Below are 23,078 nucleotides of genomic sequence, written 5' to 3' on the forward strand. Positions count from 1 at the left end.
AGTACTCTGCACAAACTGATGACAAGGATGCACACATTCATATTCAGTCCAGTTTTGGTGCTTGCTGACCTTTTAATTTTTATCTGTTATCTGTAGTTTCCCTTTTTTCTCTGTATGAGCAAAGGTCTATGAAACAGGTATCTTGATAATATTTGTATTGGAAAATTCTTTTGTATGGCAAAACTGAGTACCCTAGTTTGCCGATATCTTAATTGCTGACTGATTCTTTTACAGAGAGCACTGCAGAGCAACTTGATAAGTATAGCAAGTTTACGTCATTCTATTAATAGTGGACAACTTGTCTCCCAAGACTGTATACATAAAGAAAAGGTACGCTGCAGTATTTGTTTATGCAATTTTTTTATTTTTTATTAAAAAGAAGTTTTCTAGGTAAAGAGTAGATTTTCTAGTCTGCAAGTAGTGTAATGGTTTTCAACACAGGTCTTTAGTACCATGGTAAAAACTCCCTGAATAGGAATTTGAGTTTGAGAAAGCTGTAGATTTTTAGGAAACAACAACAATCGACATCTTGGTGGTAAGTGATAATATGAAGATCCACATTTGAGAGATGGGTTTTATTTTAATAGATAGGCTCCTATTTAAGAGATAACAAAATTAACTAAACAGACTAGTATCTTGATCCAGTTAAAAAACCTAGGCATCCTAAAATTTGAGTGATTTCTTTAATTCTGGTCCTGTCAATGGAATCTGTTCCTCATTCTTTCCCATTTGGGTATGTGAGGAGTAAATTACTGTATGGGGAACTTACTGGTGACAAGACAGGTGACTAAAGATACTGGATATATATGGTGAATATTTTACAAAATACTACTGAAATAAGGGGAAGTGATTGTGGGTTGTTTTCTTGGCATCCTTGGCCTGTAAGGTATGCTGTCTGGCTGTAGAACCATTTGTGGTATGAAATCACATAGATAAATCTGTATACCTGAACAATAGTGATCTTGAAGTGGATCCAATTATTCTAAAATTTTTAGTTGTCTTTCGTACATATTATAGTTTGTTCATGAAACTTACCTGGCAGATATATATATAGCTGTATTTTCTGAAGTCCGACAGAATTTCAAAAACTTCCGGCACACACAGTGGTCGGCCAGGTGGTTAGTACCCATTCCCGCCACTGGGAGGCGGGTATCAGGAACCATTCCCATTTTCTATTCATAATTTTTCTGTCGCCGATGCTGGAAACACCTGTTTTCAGTACCTCCGTCTTAGGATTTTGGAAACTTCATTGCCGCTAAATATCCTAATTGTCTTTTGATTTATTTACTTGGATTTGTGGCTAGGCATATGCTATCTTAAATTGATTTGAATTTGATTAATTTTTGTATATCTGAATCTAGTTAGGCTAGTTTCAGAGGGTGTTGTCTGCTAAGATAGGGTGTGGCTACCGAAAGCTTCGGTAGTTCCGCACTTTGTTGAGATTTGTCATGTAAGGAGTGTGAGACTTTGTCTAATTCCGTAAGGAAGACGTATGATTCGTATGTACGCAATTAATCAGGAAACAAAAGTCAGGGTAGGCTAACCTACCTGTAGACTTTATTTTGCCTAACCCTGTAGTATGGCCTACGGGCTATAAATATGTCTCGTGAGGTAATGCCCTATACGTTATAGATTCCATCTGTATCTTGGAATCTAAGGTGCTCGCTCTCCTATCATTGTGGTGAAGAGTGCTACTTCTGTAGTTGTTACTCCTAACCCTGTAATGTTGCGTTCGGGCCCTAAACAGTTTCTGTAGAGGGTATTGCCCTTTCTCTGATACTCTATCGATTCGTAACTTGGAATTGAAAGTGCTGGCTTTGGAGAGCAAAAGTGAAGTGGCTAAGTGCAGTGACAGTGCCCCTTGTGTAGTGGAGGGTGCGTCAGATCGGCCTTATTTCGCCTCTAGGCCGGGACCTCTGCTTGACTCCCAGGATCAGGGAGAGAGCATGTCGAAAGCCGAAGGAGGGTTACGAGGAACCCCCCCCCGATCTGATGTGCCTTCGGCAGACCTGAAGATACTCCTAGGCTGCCAAAGTGCGTGCACGTGCACGAATCCTGAAGGATTGCTTCTCGTCCTCCGAAGCGTCCTCCCTGCGCAGGGTTTGGAGCTTTCGGAAGGACTCACGCCCTCTAAAATAGAAGCTTTTATAGAAGGAGACGCTTCACGTCCTCTCTCTCTCTCTCTCTCTCTCTCTCTCGTCATGCGTTGCAGTGAGAAGTAAGAAGGCGAACGTCGCCTGAACTCGTGTACGTCTTCCACCCAGAAAAGGGAAAGCAAGTCATAGTAGCAGGACGCTTTTGAGCGAGGACGTCCTAGCTTTGTTGCTGTGAGAATAAGAAAGCGTTCCCTCGCCCCTCGTATTCTCACACGATCAACCCTTCACCTGAGACTGCTTCGTGCAGTTGGTTTTCTCTCCGAGATGTCTCTCGCTCTTCCCTGAAGGCAGTTTCTCTCGCTTGCATTGACGCCTGTCAGGAGCGTGACGCTTTTCTGCACGCTTCTTTTGACGCTCGGCTTGAATGGGACGCTCGGATGGACGCCAGGTGTGCGCGGGTGCACGCTAAGCGCACGCGGATGCACGCCAAGCGCGCGCCAATTGGACGCCGAGCGCGAGCCAGTGGACGCCGAGCGTGCACCAGGCGCCAGCGCACGCCAGGTGTGTCGCCTGCTGAACGTTTCTTTTAACGTTTCTTTTAACTCTTCAAGCTGATTTGGGCCTAAAGATTTTTTACCTACCTTCGGTGATCCCTTCTACCTCGCCTGCAAAGAATGTGAAGTAAGCAGTGCTTCGGGGGAAGCTTAAAGTGAAAAGGCATCTTCGTTTTCGAAACCCAGCAAGACCACGGGTTTCGTGAATTCTAGAGGTCTCTGTCAGTTAATATTGCTTTTCGTAAAGTCCAGGATTGGATGGAGTTATGGAAAGCTCAAGGAAAGATCTCTTTTGCTCTACCGCAGTCAAGACTTTGCGGTAAGGCAGCTACGGGTTATGTAAAAGCTTGACATCCTGCACGTCAGGACTCTCGGCAACGTTCAGTAGGATTCTTGCAAAGGCACTCATCAAAAGGACGCTCTTCAGGAAAGCGCAAGACAGGACTTCCTTTGCCATACTGCCAATAAATTTTAAGCTTTAGCAGGCATTAGTTGTGATACGGGAGAGGAAGCTGGTTGGATAGTTTCTTCCTCTTCCCAGGATAATTTTGCAAGCTTTTTAGCCCATCTGAAAGGGCTTTTCAGATGATAGATTTTGTTAGTTCCTAGTCGGGACTACGCTGCCGAATTGAACATCGTCGTTCTACCTGCCGTATGCAGTCTCTTAACAGGATCTTTCCCTTCCTCGTTTGAGACGGGAATCGGAAAAATAAAAATGCTCGACTTCCTGGATTACGTTTTGTCAATTCAGGTGACTTTCCCCCATTGACAATATACTATCGTTTTGTCAAAGTAAGTGGGTATCCCCTCATTGACAAAATATCTCTTTGTCCCGTAAATGGGTTAGTTCTCATTGACAAACATCTCTTTAACTTTATATTGCGTAAGCGGATAAGTTCTTATTGACAAGATTCGGAAGAGCTCTCATTCATCATTCGCAGACTCGTACAAGAAATAGACTTGTAGACTACGTCAATGAACGCTTATGTCCAATAACATAAGAAGCTTGAGCTGTCCGCTTCGATTCTCTAAGTTTTGTTCATAAAACTTGCCTGTCAGATATGTATGTAGCTGTATTTCCGAATTCAGCTATATATATGTCTGCCAGGTAAGTATGAACAAACTTTATTGTAATATAATATCATATTTTGACTTGCGTTATTTTACTACTGGTTGGTTCAAGTTATATACGCTTGCTGTAGTTACCTCTTCGGATGGCAACCGAGAGGTCTATTGTTTATTATTTTAAGGACATTTAATCGTTACTCCCTGCAGCCTTCCAGGAGTTTCCGATTTATCTTTTACCGTTGTATGGTAGTGTTATGACGACACAAACGCATCTATATATTTAGCGTTTTCTGTTTCGCTTAAATATACCAGCTTGAGAGTCTCTTTCTGCTAAAAAATAACGGACCTATTTCTTCGTAGAATAGGGTAGCTGGCAACTCAGGCATAAAGTTAAGAGACGACGATCGTAAGCTGCTGCTGTCACTGTCCTCCAGTCCAACCGAGCCAGTACCAGCTCGTTCGCTGTCATGCGCGGTAGGTTACGTCTCTCTCTCCTGCGGGATTGACTGACTAACCGTATCTCTGTGCTGGCGGTTACGTCTCTCTCTCCTGCGGGATTGACTGACTAACCGTATCTCTGTGCTGGCGGTTACGTCTCTCTCTCCTGCGGGATTGACTGACTAACTGTATCTCTGCCCTACAATCACGGACTTTAGCCTAAGATTGAGGGGATTTCTTACATGAATGAATAAACATTGCATTCGTTTTGCCTTACTATGTTCAACAGAGATATCTCTTACTCCTTTCGGTGCTCGTTACCGCACGGTATAGGACTACGAGTCTACCGCAACATTGGACTATTATATGCTCTCCTGCTTAGGCAAAGCGCAGCCTTATTAGGGAAGTAAACATACTGTGTGAGGGAATGGATGAGCTTGCTGGGGACCATTTCCTTCCTAAAGAAGTTTGTTTCCCTGAATAGACTGCAATTCAGACCTCTACAGTTTTTTCCTACCGGGAAACTGAAATTTTATTCAAGATCTAGGAATGATTCTGAACATCTCTCAGTGCGTCAAGTATCACCTGAGGTGATAGAAAGAAGGTGCCGGACATCTGGAGAGGGTTTAGATGTCCTGGATCATAATCTGAAAGAAGTGGAAGCAATTCGGTCGTCCCTCCAGTCCTCGAAACGAGTTTTTGGAACCAGTGGTCCATATCAACTCTGATCTTCCACAGCTCTCTCATATCTTAGGAAGTATCTTCTCTCGGTCCCTGTTCGGGTTTACGAGAAAGAGCCTACAGGTAGTGACCGACTTACGACCGCAATTGGTTCTGCAAAACAAGTCGTAACTCGATTTGGACGCATGTCGAGTCTGCTAAATTACCGTAGAGTTTATCGTACATATACATATTGTGTAATGATATTGACATCATCTGAAAGTCATATTTTATCAACGTTTTCTTAGATTATTACTTATATTATCATATTTAAGTCATAATTCATTATTATTTAACATTCATTATCATTAAAACCATTGTATTACCATTCTTAGTGCATATTCTTACTGTCATATATGTATTACGATAGTACTTTACGATACCCTTTCACAAGTTCATATACGTATGTAAAAATTCAACCCCTTCTTTAGCTAGTTTATTTTGCTGTCTTTTTCTTTAGAATGCGTATTATATTTCCTAGTTATGATTTCTTTACATTTTTGTAGCATGTGTAACATCTCACACACATGTATAAAAATATAAAAATAATCATAACTAGGAAATACAAAGAAGTCTAAAGAAAACAAAGATAGCAAAATAAATTAACTAAAGAAAAGGTTGAACCTACAAACGTAGCAATATGAAACAGTGTGATGTGTGGAGAACGGGTACGTCTGACGACTTTGACAAACGTTAACAGTAAGGCGTAGTAATGACGTGTACATTACTACGCCTTACTGTTAACGTTTGTCAAAGTCGTCAGACGAACCCATTCTCCACACATCACACTGTTTCATATTGCTACGTTTGTAGGTTCAACCTTTTCTTTAGTTTCATTGTACGTATTTCCTAGTTATGATTATTTTTTTATACCATTTTATATCGTCTCTCTACACGACATTACTACTCCTTGCTGTTCATTCGCCAAACTTTGTCAAAATGTTTTCCTATCATACTGTTTCATAATGCCCCTTTCGGTTTGTCACGTTCATATAAAAAATTCATCCTTTTTTTTTTTTTTTTAGTTAATTTACTATTATTTCCTAGTTTATTTCTTGAATTTTTTTATACCATGTAATTCTCTCTACGAGTTTATTCGGCAAACGTTTGTAAATGTTTTTACCGCATCATACTGTTTCTAATGCTTCGGTTGTTCACGTTCATATAAAAATTCATCCTTTTTTTTTTTTTTTTTTTAGTTAATTTACTTATTGTATTTCCTAGTTATGATTTCTTGGAATTTTTTTATACCATTTGTAACGTCTCTCTACGTACTGTTACATTCGGCAAACGTTTGTCCAAACTGTTTCTCCTCGCATCATACTGTTTCATAATGCTTCGGTTGTCACGTTCATATAAAAATTCATCCTTTTTTTTTTTTTTTTTTAGTTAATTTACTTATTGTATTTCCTAGTTATGATTTCTTGGAATTTTTTATACCATTTGTAACGTCTCTCTACGTACTGTTACATTCGCCAAACGTCCAAAGTCAAACTGTTTCTCCACGCATCATACTGTTTCATAATGAAAAATTCGGGCAAATTAGGTGTTGCCCTCCCAAATGAACTTCACCTCGTACGCCTATGATTACGTGGAAAAAATTCTATCGAATCGAGGGTTTCACTGAAGAGAGAGATGAAGAGAGAGAGAGAGAGAGAGAGAGAGAGAGAGAGAGAGAGAGAGAGAGAGAGAGAGAGAGAGAAACTTCGTTTGTCATGCTCATATAAAAATTCATCTTTTTTTAGTTATGATTTCTTGGAATTTTTATATACCGTCTGTAACGTCTCTCTACGTACACGAAATTGCGTCTTATGTATTGTTACGTTTGTTAAGTTCATAGCAAACCCGTTTCTCTATGCATCATACTGTTTCCTCCTGTTGTTACTTTTGTCAGGTTTAATTTAAACACTGGATGCTACAGTACAATTTGTTTAATGTTGAAAAAAATACAAAATACAGGTGCAAAAAATAGAAAACATTCAAAAATACAATGAAAACTAGTATGTAGTACAGGAAAATATAATAAAATTAAAGACTTCTGGCATCGCTGGTGCTTGACTGGAGGTCGTTGACTTCATCAGCTGAAGCGACGGTCGGGGTGACGGGAGGAGTTGTTCGTTTCACAAACATGGTGAGTTTCGTCTGGATTGTTTGTTTTCTTTTTCTCCTCGTAAATTTCACGATACGGACGAAACAAATCGTGTGCCATCCGTTCAATCTTTGCAAACCTTTCATAATTTGGGTCCATTTCTTCGAAATGTGCAAAGGAGTTTATTTAGTTGAGCATAATCTTCTGATAATCCCTTGGCGGTAAATCCTTTCTGGCAACTCTTCATCCTCCGCTTCTCTTTCTTCCTCCGCCACTCGTTCTTCTTCCAATTCAATCAGCTCTTCATTGTAAGTTCTTCGGAAGCGTGGTCTAGCAAATCCTCAATATCTTCTTATTTCACAATCCAGGAAAGCTCTTTTAACAGTTTCACTATTTTCCCACCGTATCAACATCAAGTTCTTGTTCACTGTCAAATCCATCAAAATCATTCACATAACGTTTAACGCACTTCTTCCATATGCCATTCATACACTTCGCCGTCACAGTCTCCAGGCAGAAGACACATTCTGATAGCATGCAGAATATTGTTAGCGTTTCAAAATTCTCGTAGGATAGTTCTGGGTCGGCATCTGAGCAGCTAGGCTTGCGCAAAAGGTGATTCTTAAATAGTTTGCCTTAAATGTTGCAATCGAACCTTGGTCCATAGGTTGAAGAATTGGAGTGTGTTTGGTGGCAAAAAAACCACTTTCACATCAGGATTCAGATCAGACTAAGTGAGGTGGATGTCCAGGCGCATTATCGAGCAGCAGTAAAATATTGAAAGGAATCCTTTCTTCTAGGCAGTATTCACGCACTTGAGGAATGAAACAGTTGACAAACCAGTCTTCAAAAAGTGTCTGCGTTATCCATGCCTTACGGTTAGAGCGAAAGTAGACAGGCAAAGTGTACTTGCTTACATTCTTGAACGCTGGTGGGTTTTCTGAATGATAAATTAAAAAGGGTTTCAGCTTGAACCCCGCGACATTCCCACCAAGCAGTAGAGTCAGCCTATCCTTAAAAGCTTTAAATCCTGGCATGCTACTGGCTTCCTTATGGATGTAAGTGCGTTCTGGCATTCGTTTCCAGAACAAACCTGTTTCATCAACATTAAATATTTGTTCTGGAAGATATTCCTCATCCGTAATCATTTCATCGAGACTGTCGACAAACTTGCTTGCTCCTTCCTCATCCGCACTCGCTGCTTCTCCAGTCACTCGAACACTATGCAGCTGGAATCGTTTTTTGAACCTCTGAACCAGCCAACGCTTGCCAAAAATTCTTGCTTATACTCTACTCCAGCACGTTCCTTCAGTCTGAAACAGACTTCTAGCCTTCATCTGCACAGTAAAAAGGCTTAACGGTGTCCTTTTTGGATTTGATCTTCCATCCAAACATGCAATAATTTTTCCATTTCATGGATGGGGCCAGTGCGTTGTTTCGTATCACTGTCGATCGCATGGGGTGCAGAACCTTTCACAGCATCACGAATCCTTTCCTTATCCTTAGAATCGTGGACACAGTAGAATGAGACAACTTCATATCACGTGCGATCACATTCACTTTCTTCCCTTCTTCGAACTGCTTAATCACTGTCATTTTTGTGTCCAAGTCAATGGCCTTCCTTTCCTTCTTGGCATGTTGAGGAGTAGATAAACACAGTTTCCTCTTGGCAGACATTTCAAAAATGATCAAAATTAACACAAAGTTATTGAAAAATGAACACAGCAGAGCGAGAGATGCGTTCAGTACGGAGCTACAGGCAACACTGAGTGAGCGCGGGACCCGAGAGATGCACAGATGCCGCAGGAGAAAGTATCGTACGTTCGTATGCACGTTCTGCCGAAAAGGGTGTGAAAATAATAGTCGTAAAGTCGATCAGACCGTAAGTTTGCATCGGGAGGTCGTAAGTCGGTCATTACCTGTATTATAACAACAGGCGTAGAATGTAACAATCCTCTAGAGGTTCGTTACAGGATTGCAAAAGTCCGTACGAATCGTCTCAATCGACGGCAGCAACTACTGACTTCCGAGTGGAATCTTTCTTTAGAAGTATGTTGAGAGTTGTGGAGACTTTAGGGATGTCCTTTCATTCATCTCTTCGCTATGTTGAGGACGAAGAGGCTTCTTCTTCTCTGCTCCCTTATTCTCGATCCGGGAGCGGTACCATTAAACGCCATCCTATGATATTGAACGGGGATGGATGTTTAGTCTCTTTTCCCCTTTTTCAAACGCTTAGGAAATGTAATAAGATGTTGTTCCGACACGGCATACAAACCTTCGGTCCTTTTACAATAGGAAGGTACTAGCGGCAGCTGGATAGGTCGTAAGCTTTCGAACAAGGGGTTCAGTAGTTAACTGCTTGTCCGACAGGCGCGCGCGCGCGACTGGGAGGTAAACAAATCACTTTTGCTTTCGGCCTCACAGCGAGTGGACGTGTGTGTTCTACGCTCTCTGCCCGCTTCTCGTCGTTTGCTTTCCCTTGGTTGTATGGTTGTGTTTGTGTTGAGTGATCATTGTAAGTACAATCATTCCCTTTCTTTTTTCATCATTGTGATAATTAAGCTGATCAATTATGGAGTCTCCACGCCCCGCTACCCTCCGGAGATTGTGCCCGGGTACCGAAGGGCGTAAATGCGGTAAGTTCCGCTCCTCCCAGAAATTGATCCCCATCTTTGTGCGCTCGGTGTGGGGCGGGGCCGCGAATGTACCCGAGGGCAAGCCCTGTGAAGTATGTATGTCTTGGTCGGAGAGCGCAGTGGTGATTGTATGAAGGTAGGAAGAAGCGAAGGCCTGCAAAATGGAGTCGTCGGAAAAGCTCTCCCTGCGGGACCCTTTCCTTTGGTTACGGACACTTCGTCTTCTTTCCTGCCGCCCGCTCAGCTCCACGTTTGGCGCCTCCCCTTCGGGGGGGGTTCTAGGTCCTTCTCCTCACCCTTTATCTGTCGAGTGTGGAGGAGGGCGTCGCGAGATACCCCGACGTTGAGTTTTATATTCTGGGTCCTCTATCCGTTCGTCTACATCGCACGGACGGGTAGAGGATCCTGCTAATCACCGACCTTTGCTTCCCTCAGGTTGCTGTTGCCGCCGAAGGACGACCTCGGGACAGGTGTGGGCATCGTTGGGTCTGCAGGGCCGGGCGTTGCCGAGTGTCCAGGGGCCTGCTCTACCATCTCGCTGGCTCTGTGGCGGTCACGCACGCTACGGTGACGACACGTACCACGACCCTGTCAACTCCTGGCTATGCTTCACCTCCTCACCTGGTGTACACCCCGCACGCGGTCTCTGTTACACCAACTACATCGGTGCAGGGGCCAATCGCCGTACCACGGGGAGTGTGATGCCGCCGCCTGGGTTTGCCGTGCTGCCTCGACCGGACTTCGTGTGCCCCGAAGAGCTCGCCCCTGACCTCCCACCAGTACCTAGGATGTCTGTGCCGCTGGTCCGTCCACCTGGGTCTGCCTGTACAGCCTGCCGTACCTGCCGTACCTGCCCAACCGCTGTTTACGGACGTGATGTTGCCGACCACTGCTGCCGTTCCTGTATCTGTTCCTGCCGTCTCCACTGCTGTTCCTGTGATGCCTGCACCTGCTGATGTTGTTCCTGTTCGTGGCGCCGCTGCTCCCGATGCCGATCTGTTCGGACAGGTGCGTCGGGTCCCTGTTGCTTCGGCAACAGCAGCCCGGCTCCGCCCTGGATGACAGATCTGACATCGGTCCTGAGGAAGCTGACGAAGAAGAAGAGGAAGAGGAGGAAGGTGTCGTCGTCGTCTTCATCGTCTTCTTCGTCGTCGTCGTCGTCTGCCGCCTCTCCCCCTTCATCTTCTAAGGCTCCACAGCCTAAGAAGAAGAAGGTCGCCTCCTCCCCCCCACCCTAAGAAGCCTCTCCTTCGGGAGCTTCTAAGGGCCCGTCTCGCTCCGGTGAGACGGGGGGTTCTTCCGCTGGTCACCCTGCTCCTTCGGGGGCCAGGACCCGTCTCTTCTTCCGCAAGGAAGAAGACTACGGGGACCAGAGGGGTGCCGGCTAACACCGGCACTTCCTCGCCCTGCTGGTTAGTGGTTCGACCACGGCAGCAGGATCCGTCTCGGCCTCTCGTTCGCGAGAGGTACCGAGTGTACGGTCGCCCACCAGCGACCGTGCAGCTAGGAACCAGACCTCTGAGCCAGCTCAGCGTCAGGTTCACGGCACGGAGCGGAAGACTGGTGACAGCCGCTCACGCGACTCTCACCAGACCAGCTCTCGCTCTCGCGGCGACCAGCTGGCTACCCGGGCTGACGTGACGGTCCACGACCGGCCACGGGCTGAGGCTGGGAAGAGGTCCCCCCGTTCGCTGGCACCAGCCACGGCTGGTACCAGCGACGTGACGCGCCGTGAGGATACGCACCGGTCTCACCGTGACAGTGGAGCTCGCCGGTCGCCTGACCGTCACTCTCACAGAGAGCGATCGGGTACGGCCACCAGCACCAGCTCTTCTGACACGCGAGACCGGGGTCGCTGTGCTCAGTCCAGCCGTTCTCCACCGCGAGACGGCTCGACCAGGCCTGCAGCTTGATCGCCTGCAGTCCTCCAAGCCCACTGGTTACACCGGGAGGAGCGAGGGTATTTGATGGAGTGATCGTGAGGGGTGCGCCCCTCAGGATCCCCCACCACGACGTCCCCTACCGTACCAGGCACGGTTCTCGGACCGCCAGGTCGTATGCACAAGTGGCTGGAGGAGACCGAGAGGGGTCTGTCGCTGTTCCCCCCCTCGAGGGGGGAGGATCTCTGGAGCTGCTCCTGTTCGAGGGACTGGATGCGTCCTACTCCGCATGGAGCAGTCACTCCTGAGATTCAGAGGAACTTTGGCCGAGGTAATTGCGCTGATTCTTCAGCACAACGGCCTTGGGGAAGGATCGCCGCTACCCCAACCCAATCCGAGCCCACGTCCCGGCTCGAGTCGTTCTGGGGCCCGAAGAGGGAACCCAGACCGACGGTGGGTTTGCCGCGGTCTGAGCTTGCCGACTCAGTGCTGGACCAGGTAGAATCTCTTGTCTCTGGGCAAGACGGTTCTCTCAAGTCTGGCAGGTCGAGCAAGCTGCTTCGACCTCCTCTGCTGCGACAGCGGCGTTTTTACGTTGCCATCTGAGGACCCGATGCCGCCCAAACAGGTGAAAAACCCGGAGTTAGCCAGGCTAACGCCGGGTGGTGTCTCTGCAGCAGAGCCCTGTCCGAGAACCTATGGTTCTCGCAGCAAGAGGCACTCGGCCTGGAATCCACTGCCATGGCAGCTTTCCAGGCCGTCTCCTGGATAGATCTGTGGTCCCTCACAGTATCTAAGGTCATAGCCAACTCCGGGGGAATTTCTCCCGAAGATGACTCGGCCTTTAGGAGACTTTGCCAGTCTGGGGGAAGAGCCATCTCCTTCCTTGCCCACCAGACAGTAAACCTGTGGGCCAACCTGGTTCTCCGACGTAGGGACGCTGTCCTTACTCGAGTTTCCAGGGCGGCTGGGCGTGAAGCGGCATTGGGACTTCGCAACGGACCATTACGGAGTTCCACGTCTCTCTTCCCAGGAGAGATGGTGGACGCTGCGGTGGACAGACGGCGCACTGACGACAGTGACCGTCTGGTACACCAGGCAGTTTCGAAGGCTTCTGGGCAGCCTCGAACTGCGGCCAAGCCAAAGAGCTCGGCTAGCGCTTCCACGGTGGCTAAGACGGTAGTCGCGTCGAAGCCCCGTGGAAAGACTCTGTCTTCTTGGGACTTCTGCAAAAGGGGAGCCAGTAAACCAGCCCTCCTCCCAGCCCTCCTTCTTCCCACGAGGAGGCTCTGGGAAGAAGTCGAAGAAAGTGGGAAACGCTAGGGACGGCGTTCCCCCTCACCTGCTGCCGGAAGTGGGGGGGTGCCTGGCCAGCCATTGGGCAACTTGGCAGCGCTACGACGCCGAGACCTGGATTGTAGATGTCTTTCGGGAGGGATATCTATTACCCTTCGAATCTCGGCCACCCCTCACCTCCAACCCGGTCCAACAGCAGTCGTACGTTCCAGGGTCATCGAAGGACGTAGCATTGAGACAGGAGATCAAGACCATGCTGAGCAAGAGAGCTGTAGAAGTCGTCACGGATCAGTCACCGGGCTTTTACAGTTGACTCTTCCTGGTAGAAAAGTCTACGGGAGGCTGGCGCCCGGTGATAGATCTCTCTCCCCTGAATCGGTTTGTTCGCCAGACCCGGTTCACGATGGAGACGGCACGTTCCGTGCTCGACTCCATCAGGGAGAACGATTTCATGCTTTCAGTGGACTTGAAGGATGCGTATTTCCAAATACCCATGCATCAGTCCTCCAGAAAGTACCTCCGCTTCATCCTCGACGGGACGGTGTACCAATTCAGGGCACTTTGTTTCGGTCTCTCAACCGCCCCACAGGTGTTCACGCGAGTGTTTACTCTGGTGTCTGCTTGGGCCCATTCGCACGGGATACGTCTGATGAGGTATCTCGACGATTGGTTAGTCCTGGCGAGCTCCCGCTCGCAGTTGCTACAGGACAGGGATCGACTACTGGAGTTCTGTCGCGATCTGGGGATCGTTGTGAACTTCGAGAAGTCCGATCTCGAGCCCAAGCAGAGGATGAAGTACCTGGGTATGCTGATCGACACGGTAGCAGGGCGAGTCTTCCCCGCAGACTTCGCGGATCAGCAGATTCAGGGAGGCAGCCAACCAGTTCCTGTCTCGGCAGGAACAGGTAGCTCAGCGATGGCAAGTCGTGATCGGACACCTGTCGTCACTCGAGAAGTTAGTCCCTCACGGGCGTCTTCACCTGTGGTCTCTCCAGTGGAGACTAAAGGAGAGTTGGTCACAGGCGACGGATCCCCCAAGCTTTCCAGTGTTACTGACACCGGAGGTGAGGCAGGACCTAGCCTGGTGGCTGGACGACAGGAACCTCTTAGAGAGTGCCTCTGCGCACTCCCCCCCAGACATGCAGCTGTTCTCAGACGCATCGACCGAGGGATGGGGCGCACACCTGGAGGAGTTGCTGACTTCAGGAGTGTGGGACGAGAACGACAAGCACCTTCACATCAATGTACTGGAACTCAAGGCAGCGTTTCTCGCTCTCCAAGAGTTCCAGGACCGCTTGATGGGACATTCAGTGGTGTTGATGTGCGACAACACCACGGTAGTGGCCTACGTCAACAAACAGGGGGGGCCTAGTGTCCTCCCGTTGTACCAGTTGACTCGGCAGGTGCACGAGTGGGCCGAGGCACACTCAATAGAGCTGTCGGCACGCTACATTCCAGGGAAGAGGAATGTAGTGGCAGACACGCTCAGCCGTGCGGGATCAGGTGATAGGGGACCAGAGTGGTCTCTACACCAGGACGTGGCGGAAAGGCTCTTCGACCTGCGACCAGTCGTGGATCTGTTCGCCACCCGGCACAACAGAAAACTTCAGGTTTTCTTCTCAGCCGTGCCGGACCCATGGGCAGCTGCAGAGGATGCTCTTCAACACCCGTGGGACAACCTCTTCGCCTATGCCTTTCCCCCGTTCAGCCTGATTCGCAAGGTGATCAGTCGAGCACTGGTCACCCCGAATCTCAGGATGATCCTGGTGGCTCCCAAAAGCCACAGGCCATTTGGTATCCGGACCTGCTGGCTCTTCTCGCAGGAGAACCGAGAGAGATTCCCCCTTGGCACAACCTTCTCGCCCAGCCACACGTCGAGCGGTACCACCAAGCAGTCCAGTCCCTACGACTTCCACGGCTGGCTGTTATCCACCATCTCTTGCGAACGAGAGGCTTTTCTCGTAGCGCAGCAACAGAGATGGCTGGAAACGTCCGTCAGTCCTCTGCAGCTGTGTACCAGGGGAAGTGGGCCGTCTTCTGTGGTTGGTGTCGTAGACGGGGTCTATCTCCTCTCAGAGCCACTCTTCAGCAGGTAGCGGATTTCCTCGTGTTTCTTCGCCGAGAGAAGCTCCTCTCAGTCCCCACAGTCAAGGATACAGAGCCGCCCTGGCTCTCGTCCTGAAACTGAGGGGATTGGACATCTCGAACTCGTTCGAGATCTCCTTGCTTATGAGGAGCTTCGAAAGGTCTTGCCCACCCAGGGAACTCAGGCCCCCTGCGTGGGATGTGACTCTCGTCCTTAGGAGTTTGACTCGAACACCCTTTGAGCCACTCCGAGAGTCGTCAGACAGGGATCTGACCCTCAAGACCCTCTTCTTGCTGGCCCTGGCATCGGCGAAGAGAGTAGGGGAACTTCATGGTCTTTCCTATGATGTACGACACTCCAGGGGATGGGGATCTGTGACGCTCGATTTCGTCCCGAACTTCGTTGCGAAGACTCAGAAACCGTCGGTCCCTGACGACAGGTTCGAGTCTTTCACGATTCCCTCCCTAATGGACTTCACCGATAATGATGCGGATGAGATGCTGCTTTGTCCTGTGAGGGCGCTACGGCGCTATCTGAAGAAAACTCGACACCTCAGGCCTGAGTGTCGACGCCTCTTCATTAGCACCGGGGTAACCAAGAAAGAAGTATCCAAGAACACTCTTTCATTCTGGCTGCGTGAGGTCATCAGGAGGGCGTATGAGGCTGATGGTAGTGACGACATCCGTACGTCCCGTCCGAGAGCTCACGAAGTCAGAAGTATTGGCCCCTTCACCTCCTTCTACCTTCGGGATATTGCCCACAGGTCCTTGGATACCTTTTCCTTGGGACCCGTGGTGGCTGCTCAACAAGTTGTGTAGCTAACCCAGACCCTCGCAGGCTGAAACAGCATCGAGTCCTGGTGTGACTGTGCGGATGGACGTGTGAATGAGTGAGTGACTGGCTCCCTCTTCCCGTTTTTTCCTCCTCCTCTACCTGTGGGCAGAGGGCCACGGTCGTCACTACGCTGGATGAGGACGAGATGCAGGTGAGCTATATGACAGAGCCCCATCCTATCCCTTTCACTAGGGATAGGAGCAGAATATCCACCACTTCCTCCTACAAGGGGGGGGGAAGTGGATGCCTACAAGAGACAAACCCATGACTTTATATTTGCTCCTGTACAGGAACAAGTTCTTACATTGCTGGTATGAAGAGATACGCTTGCCTCTCTCTTAGTACTCGGTCCAGAGGTCTGACCATTGATCCTGCGGTGCACACCCCGATCAATCGGACAGAGGCTTGGATCCCTCCCTCGCTCTTACGACCAGGGAGACTTCCAAGGTTGGGCGAACACCAGTCTGTTCACAAAAGACTCAGATTCCTCCCACCAAGAAGTGAGTCTTCCTATTGTAAAAGGACCGAAGGTTTGTATGCCGTGTCGGAACAAATGACAATTTGTCCAAAATTGCATTTTTCCTAACTATACAAACCTGAGGTCCTTTTACACATAGTCCCACCTCATGCCACCCCTCACTCTGCAGTTTTTGCTTGGGCCAAAAGCAAAAGTGATTTGTTTACCTCCCAGTCGCGCGCGCGCCGCCTGTCGGACAAGCAGTTAACTACCGAACCCCTTGTTCGAAAGCTTACGACCTATCCAGCTGCCGCTAGTACCTTCCTATTGTAAAAGGACCTCAGGTTTGTATAGTTAGGAAAAATGCAATTTTGGACAAATTGTCATATTTATGAGGTCACAGGGAGCGACAATGACGCTGATCGCCCCATGTTGGCCTTCAAGATCCTAGATTCACAGAGGTCACGTCCTTCCTAGTTCACTTTCCAAGGACCTTTTCCGAGAGAGTCGGTCTACTCTAACACGAAAGGTACCTATAACCTCTCCGCTCTGAGTCTGACTACGTTCAGACTATCGAGATGTTGACAGCATAAGATTTACCGTCTTCCCTTCCGTTTGAAGAATGGGATAAGCTGGCAGTCACAACTATTAAAGAATACGCAAATATGTTGTTGACGGCCTTTGGGCTCAGAGATTTGCTTCTGTCAAACAACAAAGCTCTTCACGATCTTTGAGTTCTGTGGAATCTCGAAACTCGCTCACCATCTACTTTTTGTCTCACCTGTTTTCTCGGAGTCAGACACTCGTGCGAGATCAGGCGACATATAGTAGCCCTGAGTTTCTTGTTGACGAAGTTGGTTGCGTTTATACATCCCCGATGATCGTTTAACATGAGACCAGGTTGGACTGTCAGGCATTCGTCCGTCAGAACTGAATCGCCTTTTTGCTCCTCGCTCCTTTCTCCTGGCACCAGAAGCTCGAGTTAGGAATTGCTCAGGAGTTGATTCGCTAACGACGTTGGATTGCGTTGATACACCCCCCAAGGTTTGCTTAGCTTGAATCGCCCAGGCAGTCCAGACACTCATCCTTCAGCGAAGAATAGTGCCTTATGGTCTTCAGGGTACAGCCTTGCTGTCCTTGATTCGTCTGACTGATCAACTGGTCGGTCACCTGACTTTAGTACAGACGGACTGACTGTGCATGTCCAGATCGAAGCTTTCAATATGGAACTTAGATGTAGTCTGAAGTTCTTGATGTCAAAGCATTCGAACCTCTCCTACCTGTTAACTTCTTGCACGTGATCAGGAAGGCCTTTTTCTAACCACCCTAGATAAGACAAAGAGGGTTAGTGAGGTTTTCAGCCATCGTCAGAAGTTTTGGCATTAAAGAACACAAGGCGGTGTGTTCTCTAAGCCTTCCGTTGTGGCCTAAGAATGGAAACCCGTCTTGTTCTTGGGCCAGGAGCTTGGAATCAAGGATGGCACAAGTTATTGGGCAGGAGCCAGAGAGAGTCCTGTGCCCTGTTGGGTCTCTCAAGTTTTATCTACATAAAACTCAAGAAAGTCGAAGTCCTTCGGGCAAAATGCAGTGTTCCGAAAAAGACCAGACTTGCCCATATCGAAGAACACCCTGGCTTTATTGTTAAGGAGTTCTTTCAAAAAAAAAAAGCTCCTTCATTGTGTTTGCACAAAGATTTGAAATCTTTTGATTTGAATGCTCACAAGGTGAGGGCGCGGCCTCGGAAGCATTTCAACAGAGCATGGCACTCAGCAACATCCTGAGTACCATGTTTTAGCGAAGCAACTCTGTGTTCACTTCACACTCCCTGCGAGATGTGAAGATGGCATATGAGATCTGCTGCTCGCTAGGGCCATACGTGTCTGCAGACACAATCTTGGGGGCAAGAAGTACCACTCATCCTATCCTGTAGAAAATGGTTAGGAAGAGCTCTTAATTTAGTTGTTGAGTCGCCGACAACAGCGACTTCTTAACTCTTAAGCCTTAGTTAACACACCTTAACTTTGGCTAGGTTGGTCAGGTGGTGATATATATATTTATATATATATTTATTTTACTTCTTAGCCCTCATGGTATGGTCAATATGGTCTAGTCACGTCGTGGTCTCGCCTCATTCCCTGTTGGACAGATCATCTGGAGATTGCAACCAGCTATATAGGTCTCTACCTCGCTGGTGCAACTCTAGTAGCACAAGCAGACTTATGTGGCAATAACCACGAAGCCAGCTATGCTAACAGGTGGAACCAAGATGTAAATCATCTGCATGCATTTGTTTCCCAAAATCCTTCTATTCTGTCCCTTCCCACCTCCAACGGTGGGATTAAGCTATATATATATCTGACAGGTAAGTTTCATGAACAAAATGATATTGTTATGATACAATAAAGTTTGTTCATACTTACCTGGCAGATATATATAATTAAGTACCCACCCACTTCCCCTCAGGGGACAGTGGAAATAAAATTATGAATAGAAAATGGGAATGGTTCCTGATACCCGCCTCCCAGCGGCGGGAATGGGTACTAACCACCTGGCCGACCACTGTGTGTGCCGGAAGTTTTTTTTGAAAAAATTCTGTCGGACTTCAGAAAATACAGCTATATATATATCTGCCAGGTAAGTATGAACAAACTTTATTGTATCATAACGATATCATATTATAGTGCATATGGTAATTTTCCAGGGTGAATGTGATGTTTAAAGGTATTTTTACTCATGTTACTTACCAAGTATGTGTAAAATATAATTTATTATAAAAATTTCATATTTGCGTTGATGATGGGTGCTTATGATAGGTAAACCAGCTATTTTGTATTATTTACTTTGTTCTCATGACAATGAGTTGTTTGTAATGAAGTTCCAGTGTTAAGGACTGAAGAGACCTTTCCTTCTTTGAATATTTGCATAATGACAGTAGATAGAATTATTCAAGAATCCTTGGAGGAGTAATTTGCCATATCCAGCGTAACCTTGACAGAACCAAGGCTGAGGAAATCCAACAGTAACATTTTTCCTTTTGACTTTGCTTCTCTTATGAAGAACTGTGAATCTTGAAATAACAGGGGTTTTTTAGGTTTACAGTCAAACCTCAGACTGCATATGCTGTGGTTTATGGACAATTTGGTGTTCGTTGATTTTTTCTGACAAAATTTTGACTCTGGGTTTTTTACATTTCCTTGGAATTTGTACACCCAGAAATGCTCCTTCCAGGGCCCACCTCATGACTAGGTCTGTACTGAGCAAACATAGCATACCATGTTCCCTCATGACCCATTCTGCTTTTGTGTTCGTTGTTTTTTTTTTTTTTTTTTTTTTTTTTTTTTATTCGAGTGCATCTGCTAAATAAGCCATCATAGGGCCAAAGAATGTTCTAAGTGCCAGCTCTTATGTAAAAAAGGTGAGAAACACTATAGCTAAGTACAGTATCCAACTTTGGTGTTTCAGATCCTTTTTTCTTAAGAGTTTTCTGATCTATTTTAGTATGTGACATGATATTAGATCAATATAAAATTTTTGCAGATTCAGGTGTGGGACGAGATACGAGAAACTGTTGAAGATTGGGGACCAAGGAGTCTTATGCTTTGTCAGCTTGGAGAAGTGAGGGAAGGCAATCGCAATTTGCAGTCCCTCATTCAGCGGGTTGATTTGGCAAAAGACGCTCATGAATTAAGGTACTTTTTCATGGTTATATTTTATATTGATGGATTTTTAAAAAATCTAGAATACAGTAGTATTTTTATGAAGCCTCAAGGGACTGTTCAGTTATATACTTGTGATGTCTAATTTCTAAGTGAATATAGCCACAAATCATGTATTGTACTGTCAAGTTAGTGTTCTTGTTCTTTCTTAACTACGTAATTTGTTGCTTTAATAAGTCAAATGATTACTTGGGATTGGCTTTGTCAGTCAGTTTCTTAATTGGGACTGAACATAAACTGATTTTGGTGCATAATTATTTTATACTTTATGTAAGATTGGGATAAGGTGTAGTTATTATACCTTGTAGGGAATACAGCTATGTTAGATTAAGATAAACTGTAGTTATTATAGCTTCTCTGCAGCTCCTAACTTCATTACTTTCTGCATTTTCATCTGTTTTATTTGGCCTCTTTCTATCTAGCAGTTCAGCTGCATAACTTACTCCAATTATCATCCCTCATTTAATAATAAATCCTTGTGACAATTTCAAAGCTAGGGTAAAGCTATTTAATTATTTAAGATTTCAGCCTCTTGCTAATTCTGTTTTTTCCATATGTACCTGATATTTACTTTCAAATAATAATAACACCTGTAATAATATACTTGTTGGACATTCAGTAATTGCACTTAGTAAAAAAAGTACAAAAATCAAAGTGTTAAGGATAAGCTATTGTAATGAAAAGCCTTATATGTAAAGTGCGTGTTCTTTTACCCTTTAGGTTAAAGTGCGAGAAAGATGGCTCATTTATTGATGAGATGAACCCAGGAGGTGTGATTGAATCTGTATCTGAGCTTCTAGGTCAGATGAGTGCGGCCCATGTGAAGCTCTTTGTGGAAGCTCACCATATTAATGAAGCAGTTGCTTCTATAAGTCGTGCCCTGAACACCTTAACGAATAACATAGCTGCAGTTGCCAAGGTAATGTTGTTTATGCTAGCTAAAAATCTTGGGATATTCAACTTGTTTTATAGGGCTGTTGAATCTTTAATCGTTATAGAGATAATACTATTGATTTGCTAGGATCATCAGTTCATTTTTCATTTTTATTTCACAGAGAACATATGAAGATGAAAATGTTGCTTCATCTCTGATAGAACTGATCAGAGAAAACATATCACTTGTTGGTGAACGTGCGGCTCTAAACATGACACACACTATAATTGCATCTCTGAGAGAACGTGCTAAAGTTGCAGAGAGAGCCCGAGATGTGTTACGGTCAAAATATGCAAAGATCGTCAGTTTCAACAAGGAAGTTGTGAGTATGGTATCCTTTCCACATATGTCTGTGATACATTGTAAGTTTTGAAATTTGCATTTATTAATGATTCGGTTACCTTATGCAGGTAATAATCTTAGGATTTTTTTCTTTTCCAGAAACTTGGAGTAGAAAGCATTCACTGTCTAGCCATTAGTGTTAAAGATGGCAAACAGAATGTAAATAATCAAATTGAGAGTGTCAGATCTGACGTTAGTGATGTTTTGGAAGCCATGGTTTATCCAACTCCAATATTATCAGATGCACTAAAGAATGAGTGTGTGGCATTTGCATCAGTCCCTCTTGGTTATCTTTTAACAACAAATGTTGACCAGTAAGTAGCATTTAAAAGTCTTTTTACTAATAAAATTAATTTTGCAATGTGAGGTCACTTTTAATGTGCCAGATCATTATGGTAATTCAGAAATTGCCTTTTATGTTTATTGGTATGGCATTTATTTTTTATCTTATTCCATTTGCTCTTATGAAAGTGTAAATGATTTTATTTTTACAAAAGTTCATATTTGCAGAAATGAGTTGTCAGAACAAGTCATGATTTCCAAATATATTTTTAGCATTACTGTAGTCAATAATGCAAGAGACAGCTTTACTCCTAGGTGTAGTAAAAGGGGTTTGCTTTGTTTTGGATGTTTAGCTAAACAGTACCATGAAGTCAAACCACAGATAATATATAGATGTCAAATGGCTGTGTAAATTCTCTGAAGTCTGTTATGAAGAATAAATGGCAAATTTTTGTAGAAGAATGAAGATATTTATAATACATTTAAGCAGATTAAACCCTTAACAGTATAATAAAAATGACACCACCGGGCCCACATGGTTAACATGTTATAGACAGGAAATAACAGAAGCAAAGAAAATCATGTTTATTAGCAAACAGAGCACATCAAATGTCCTTTAAAGACAAGATAGAAACGTGTTGTTATTTAATGACTGTTCATGACTATGACTGTCCTTATAGGAAGGGTGGTGCTGTGTAGCTTACTACCCACAGCATGCCTTGCTCTGTACAATATAGGTAGTATGCAAGGCTTTTTGCTGTATCACTGTGGCCCCAAGTTGCAGTGCTTTCTGCCCTTCTACCCTTTACTTTTCATCTGTTCCCCTTGATCTTTCTTTTCTGGCTGTACAGTTTATGAAGCGTTACCTTGTTCCAGTTTTAATTTTAAGAACAAACCTTTTAGGTTTACTCTATCTTATAGTAATCCAAGTAGGGGGCCAGTACTATCAGAGCACCTCATGGTGGACACTGCAGGCATTATTGGAGGAAGTTTGTACTGTCCTTTGAGCCCCCAACTGCATCTACTTGTTAAATATTTACCTTACCTCCATTTCTGCTTCCTTTCTTCAGTATTGCTGTCCCAGCCTTTCTAACTATTAATTTTATGTGCAACTGTGGGTTTTTCTCTGTAAGTTCTACCTTTAGATCATTGTGTTTCATTTTGATTTTCTTGATCTTTTTACATTGCTGTGCAATGACTCCAGCTCTATTTTTCACCCTCATCAGCAGTGAATGACAGAAATTGCTGTAGGCCTTGGCTTGACAGCCTTATGATAATGGTAAGGAATATGAAAGTCAAGAAATTAAATGGCATAAACCATATTTTGTCTGACTGTTCTTAGTTTAACCAGCCATGAACAAGAAGATTTAGTACAATTTTCATGTTTCATACATATGAATGGAGTCCCTTCTTATTTACCTTGCCATGTGGTTATAAATAGATATGAAAAGTCAAGAGCTTTGCCAGAGAAAGAGACAGGCCAATTTTTTGCCTGCTTTACTCAAATAATTCACTGCTGCTACTCTCTAATTTTGAATTTGGGTTTAGTCTGACAACCTAGGCCATCAGAATAAGGTTTTGTTAAATCCTTTTATTTGTAAAACAAAAATTGGTCAGAAAATCCAATATTGGACAAATTGAACTCTTATA

At 45.3% G+C, this 23,078-nt stretch overlaps 1 protein-coding gene across 2 annotated transcripts in view; it reads left to right on the top strand.

The window, feature by feature from the left end:
• LOC135226536 (uncharacterized) overlaps positions 1-23,078 on the top strand; it is a 70,930-nt gene that overhangs the window by 7,808 nt on the left and 40,044 nt on the right. For both annotated transcript variants that reach the window (XM_064266189.1, XM_064266190.1), the window contains exons 6-10: positions 235-330; positions 19,692-19,843; positions 20,591-20,789; positions 20,926-21,126; positions 21,246-21,460. In XM_064266189.1, the coding sequence (XP_064122259.1) occupies positions 235-330; positions 19,692-19,843; positions 20,591-20,789; positions 20,926-21,126; positions 21,246-21,460 (863 nt within the window). The remainder of the gene's footprint in view (positions 1-234; positions 331-19,691; positions 19,844-20,590; positions 20,790-20,925; positions 21,127-21,245; positions 21,461-23,078) is intronic.

This window comes from Macrobrachium nipponense, chromosome 14, assembly GCF_015104395.2.
Source record: "Macrobrachium nipponense isolate FS-2020 chromosome 14, ASM1510439v2, whole genome shotgun sequence".
NCBI lineage: Eukaryota > Metazoa > Arthropoda > Malacostraca > Decapoda > Palaemonidae > Macrobrachium > Macrobrachium nipponense.